This window comes from Crocuta crocuta, unplaced genomic scaffold, assembly GCF_008692635.1.
Source record: "Crocuta crocuta isolate KB4526 unplaced genomic scaffold, BGI_CrCroc_1.0 scaffold50, whole genome shotgun sequence".
Lineage (NCBI taxonomy): Eukaryota > Metazoa > Chordata > Mammalia > Carnivora > Hyaenidae > Crocuta > Crocuta crocuta.
Window position 1 is genome coordinate 7,537,774 of NW_027527428.1, and position 6,271 is coordinate 7,544,044.

At 50.1% G+C, this 6,271-nt stretch overlaps 1 protein-coding gene across 1 annotated transcript in view; it reads right to left on the reverse strand.

The window, feature by feature from the left end:
* Nucleotides 1–6,069: 6,069 nt before the first annotated feature.
* LOC144225399 (carbonyl reductase [NADPH] 2-like) overlaps nt 6,070–6,271 on the reverse strand; it is a 2,816-nt gene continuing 2,614 nt past the window's right edge. The window contains exon 9 of the mRNA XM_077756597.1: nt 6,070–6,230. Within this exon, the coding sequence (XP_077612723.1) occupies nt 6,070–6,230 (161 nt within the window). The remainder of the gene's footprint in view (nt 6,231–6,271) is intronic.

A 6,271-nucleotide genomic window follows, 5' to 3' on the forward strand; every position in this document is an offset into this window, starting at 1 on the left:
GCCGCCGGACCCCGAGGCCCAGGAGCGGCTGGGGAGCCCCCGCCAGACTGTCCGAGCCCGCGCGCGGGGGCCGGCGCACCGCCTGGAGTTGCCTTAATAGCGCCGCGGGGAGGGGCCCAGGCGCGTGTGCCTGTGTGGGGGCTCGTCTCGTTCATTTCCTGGGTCAGTGACCGTGGTACTTAGAGCCAACCGTCTCTGGTTATTCGACCTCAGAACGGGGACTCTACAGAATATTCCCCAGCAGCTGCCGGAACTCGCCTTTGTTTCCGGAAGCTCCCTGTCTTCTCCGGATGCGTCCTGATGCCCCTGGTGCAGAACAAAAGAAACGTGGAGTCCCCTCCTCTGTGTGAGCGGACGGGATTCACAACGGGGGTTCTTTCTCTGCCTTCTGCTGGCACCTCCCTCCTCTACCCTCCCTCCCCCTCCCGTTTCTGCACCGCCTCGCCCCCGGGTGGGGGTGGCGGCTGCGGAGCTGGCTCCCCCAGGCCTCGGGCGCCATCCGCTCCTCCCACCCTAGAGGTCTAGCCCATTTCAGATTTCCCCACCAACATTCCAGGTAAAACTTAATCATGGGAAATCAGTTGTCTTAAGTGGATCCAAGCAGAACGTATTCAGTGTTTAAGTTAATTTAAATTTGTTGGTTTGAGATAGACAACGTTTATCAACGTTAAAAAAAACAACTTTTATTCCACCTAGATTTGCTGAAGGTCAAATAAGCTCGTGTTATCTCTGTTCCAATTTGCTAGCAAAAGGATGACTTAAAGTAATGGTTAACTTTGTCTCATAGTTTTCATGGGTAATGGTTAAGAGAGCTTTCAAAGTCTTTGGAAACCTAAAACGTCGAGGTTTTTGCTTGCATGATAAATCGGGATTAAATTCATTGGCTATCTAATGAGATAAGAGGCTAGAGCACTAATTACTAGATGTAGGTTTGTGCTTTTGACTTGTTGCAGAGAAACTAGAGGTATTTGGATCTGTTAAAAAACATGCTTTGTGGGGCACCTGGGTGGCTCAGTCGGTTAAGCATCCGACTTGAGATCAGGTCATGATCTCACGGTCCGTGGGTTCGCGCCCCATGTTGGGCTCTGTGCTGACAGCCAGCTCAGAGCCTGGAGCCTGTTTCAGATTCTGTGTCTCCCTCTCTCCCTGACCCTCTCCTGCTCATGCTCTCTGCCTCAGAAATAAATAAAACATAAAAAAAAAAAAGAATACCTTCAGAGAACAAAAAGAACTACAAATAAAAAAAAACATGCTTTGTGCTTAATTGGTTCATAAGTTTGCCATCTAAGAAATTCTGATGCAGCAGTTCACAATTGGTTACTACTTAGTTTTCACTGGAGACTAAGGTTTCTAAGAGCTAAAATTCTGCTAAATGTAGTGAAGACTAATGAAAAGAAGAAAAACAACTCTGCATGTAAAAAAGTAGATATAAAAAATATAAAGAATGGGAATACATTTTTTGTTAAAGGTAAAAAAATTAATTTTGTCCTAAATAAGACTGGTTGTTTGGGAAAAAAGGGCTTAGGTCAAAATCTTTTTAGATTTTGCTTTTTGCTTTTGCAAAGCAAAGGTATAAAAGGTATGAAGAAAAATCTTTTTTTTTTTTTGGTAATTTTTTAAATAGTTTTTTGTTTACTTTTGAAACAGAGAGAGACAGCATGAGCAGGGGAGGGGCAGAGAGAGAGAGGGAGACACAGAATCTGAAGCAGCTCCAGGCTCTGAGCTGTCAGCACAGAGCCCGACGCGGGGCTCAAACCCATAAACCGCGAGGTCATGAACTGAGCCAAAGTTGCACACTCAACTGACTGAGCCACCCAGGGGTCCCATTTTATTTAAAAAAAATTTTTAATATGAGGTTTTTTTGTAAGTTTTATTTATTTCTGAGAGAGAGAGAGACAGTGTGAGCAGGGGAGGGTCAGAGAGAGAGGGAGACACAATCTGAAACAGGCTCGAGGCTCCGGGCTGTCAACACAGAGCCAATGCGGGGCTCGAACCCACCAACCGTGAGATCATGATCTGAGCTGAAGTCGGATGCTTAACTGACTAAATTAGCCACTGTCTTAAAGACACAAAATAAAACCCCGGTGGCCTTCCTTAACCTTAAGGGAGGCTCTCGTTAAATAAACACGGCTATCTCCCCTAACTCCCCTGAGGCTGAGAAAATCCTAGAAGGCAAATTTGTCACTCAGCCCCAGATATTCAGAGAACACTGCAAAAAATGGCTGTTGATCCGGAAGGGAGCCTGGAGGAGCTCTTACGAGCTGCCAGCTGGTATATTACAATCAAGATCAACAGAAGAATAAAAAATAGACAAAAACAAACACACAACACAGAAAAGGAGGCTTTTTTTTTTTAATGTTTTATTTATTTTTGAGAGAGAGAGAGAGACAGCATGAGCAGGGGAGGGGCAGAGAGAGAGAGGGAGACACAGAATCTGAAACGGGCTCCAGGCTCCGAGCTGTTAGCACAGAGCCCGACACGGGGCTCGAACCCACAAACCGTGAGATCATGACCTGAGATGAAGTCGGACGCTTAACCTACTGAGCCACCCAGGCGCCCCAAGGAGGCTTTAAAAAAATATCTGAGGCCTTAGTGGTGGCCTTACGTACTATGTCAGACCGGACTTCCCCAGGTCCTGGCACCAAGTGCCATTTATACGGCCGTTCTGAGCACTAAAAACGAGACCGTCTTCAGAGGGGACCACCAAAGTACAACCCCCGTAAGCCAGGCCCCTTGTGTGTAAACAGTCCCTGGAGATTGGAATGCCCTCGAGAACCTCTATCTTCGAGGGCTCAGATAACCATTGTCCCTGGAAGGGACTGGCCCGGGCCTGGGGCTCTTCACGGTGGCTCCCCTAAACCAGAAACCCAGAGCCTAAATGTAGCTCTAAATATAGAAGGAAAAGTGGTTGATTTCCCTCTTAACACCAGTTAAGCCCTTTTCTGTCCTCCTTTCCACTCCAGGCCAACCATCCAACCTTAGCATGGCGGTCAGAGGCGTCTGCCGAAAACTTCTAACTAAATTCTTCTCTCAGCCCCTGGGACACATATGGGAAAAAATAATTTTTTCTCATTCTTTCTTAATAATACCAGAGAGCCTTACTCTCTTGCTAGGAAGGGACATTATAACTGAATTAGAGACTGTAGTACTACTAACTCCAAAATAAATGAACGATTGTATGAGTTTTGGAAATTACTAGATATTGTAGGCTGTAGATACCAGGGTTCAGGAAGGTGGCTCGCCCCCTGCACCGGTTATTAAGGAGGCTACATCCCACCTACTTTCCTAAGAAAATAAACGAGGGTCTGACTAGCTTATTTTCTCGGACATGGACACGGTCTCCAGTGCTTGGAATGGTTACAAACAGAACAGGGCAATTTTCATTACAGAGCTCAAAAATCATTAAAGCACAATATCAGGGGCGCCTGGGGGGCTCAGTCGGTTAGCTGTCCGACTTCGGCTCAGGTCATGATCTCACGATCCGTGGGTTCGAGCCCCGCGTCGGGCTCTGTGCTGACAGCTCAGAGCCTGGAGCTGCTTCCCATTCTGTGTCTCCGTCTCTCTCTGCTCCTCCCCCATTCATGCTCTCTGTCTCTCAAAAATAAATTAAAAAACAAAAAAACCAAAAACCCCCACAATATCAGGCCTTTCGTTTAGGGAGGGACAAAACTTATCAAATGGCCCAAAGGATGTTTACTGAAAAACGTTTGTCAAGGACAATTCTGCAAATGCTGTCAGCCTGTGAAGTATCTTAGGAACAATCCTTTCAACCACGCACTTGCTCTCCCAGGCAAGACTGACAATCAGGTTTCAGTCAAGTGCCGAGGTCAAAGGAATTCCAACATCCGTGGGTATGGACTGATACTTTTACTAACTGGGGAAAGGCCAGCCCCTGCAAGACAGAAAAGGCACAAAATGTTATAAAAGTTCTGCTTTTATAAAATAAGACCCAGGTTTGGCTGACCTGAAAATTTGCAATTTAAGAATGGCAGATGGCTGCCTTGAGTCTTTCTCTAGCAGAACTCCTGGCCCTTGGAAAAGTTTTGCATCAAAATAAAGCAGGCTGTCTGCTTATACTCAGCAACACTCTAAATAACACCTCACAAGCATTCGATGCTCTAAACTTTTTTTAGCTGAGTGAGGGCCAAACTCTTGGAAATAGCGCCACCATTGACTCCTCACTGCTCCTGGTTCTCCGTCAACAGGGCTACGAGGGAGTCCCTGACGTACGTGGTTTACAAAGTCAGGGTCTCTTCTAGATTGTTTGACAGGTTTGGAAACTGGGGACACTATCTTAAGATGCCATCTTGTTGGTCAGTATAATCTTCACTTTGTGTTTTTCTCTTTGCATCTGCTAATGTTTCTGCCGCCTCACGCCTGCCGGCCTTCCTGTAAAACCACACTGTGGGCTGGTCGGCCGGCCCTTGGGTAGGTTCTAGCTGCTGGGCCCCTACGCCGTCCCTTATCAGCCTGAAGAAGCCGGGACGGTCATTGTCCCTGTTCCCCAACCGCTGTTACAGGCCCTGTTCGGGGGAGAAATAAGTAGGGAAAGGGGTGACGTCAGGCAGGGGAGGGACCTTCAGGGAGGCGGGCTGCAGCTGCAGGTGGGAGGCTGAAGAAAGGATGGGGTTCTCCCCGCATAAAGCCCTTTATGGACATCCTCCCCCCATTTTCAAGGGCATGAGCGGGGGGACCTCAATGAGACGGGCAATCTAACCCTAAGGCAACAGATGTGGGCCCTGGGCTCCACCCTCACCACCTCACACCACCGGGGCAGGGAGCGACTTCCTGTGAGGCTGACCACAGACGCTCACGCCTTTCAACCAGGAGATGCACTATGGGTAACAGAGTGGAGGGTCCGGCCCCCAAAGCCCCTCTGGAGGGGCCCCGTTCACTGTCGTTTTGTCCACCCCTTTGCAGTAATGGTGGCCAAGGTGGGCCCCTGGATTCACTGCAGCGGAGCGAAGCTGGGCGTGCGTTCCAGGTCCATCCACGCCGTGCAAGCTGACGGCACGGACAGAGCCGTCTCACCTCCAGAGACTCGGGGAGACGGCAGCGCCGAGTTAGCCACTCGGGAAGCTGAGGAATCGCGGTCCGGTGAAACAAAAGACCCTCCTTACTTTCCCTCTGTTCCCTCACTGTGGCGCCTGTCTCGCCTCGCTTCTCCTACTCTGGTTCTTGCTCTGCTTCTCAGCGCAGGATCGGCCGAGGCCCCGGGCCCGCTGGGAACATGCTGGAAGGTTTCTGTCAGCCCCCACCAGCCAAGCAGCAAACCAAAGTGCGCGGTGCTGTCTACTAAAATCGCTGGCGCTTTTAGATGAGCTGCTTGCTCCTGAGGGAGAAGTTTGTAAAAAGTTTCACCTGAGCCACTGCTGCCTACAGACAGATGATGAGGAAGAAGCCAGAGATAAGACCACAGGTCGAATGAAAAGCACTACTAAACCCCAGAGAGTTATTTGGAAAATGGTTTTCAGCTTTTGGGCGATTCAAAACTCTCATACAAATTATCCTCCTAATTCTGGGAAGTTGCTCAGTCCCACCTTGCTTAGCTCCCCTGCTTGTGCGGCCTGTCTCCGGTCTCACTGAGGCAGTGATTAAAAAAAAAAAAAAAAAAAAAAAGGCGGCCACTCACGTAATGATGTCATAGAAATATAAACCTCTAAACCAAGACGACACTCTTTACCCCAAATAGAGGGGTCCAAGCATCAAAGACAGGAATGCGGTAGGGTTCCCTCCCTCTGGAAACAAACAGAAGCCCTCAAGGTAGCCTGGCCACCAGCACACACGACATCCCTCCCGGCCCCGCAACAGACCACGTAATCACACTGCATGTGTGTGTGTTACCGCAAATGGGAGACAAAGAAGTAGAAAATACATAAAAAACTACGCCATGCGGCATCCGGGCGAGCAGGACCCGCAGGAATAAAGCTGCTTCCTGGGAAGAGCCTCGGTGTCAGGACTCTGGCGAGAATCCGGCCACACGGGAAGGGACAGCGAGCCCTGGGTCCTCAGCCGCCTGACACACTAGCCTGTAAAATACCTGGAATAAGAGGACCGGGGTTACCGGGTTCACAGCGGCCGCAAGGGCAGCCACTGCGACCTGAGAGCTAGGGTCACCCACGGGCGCACGTGAGCCCGTGTGGACACGGCGTCTCCGCAGGCCCCGGGCCCCAGACCGCTCACGTCTGTCTCCGCGGAGGTCGGGGCGCGGCTGAAGGGCGGGCCCGAGCCTCCAGGGGAGAGGAGGAGGCGGGCCCCGGCCCCGGGCGGC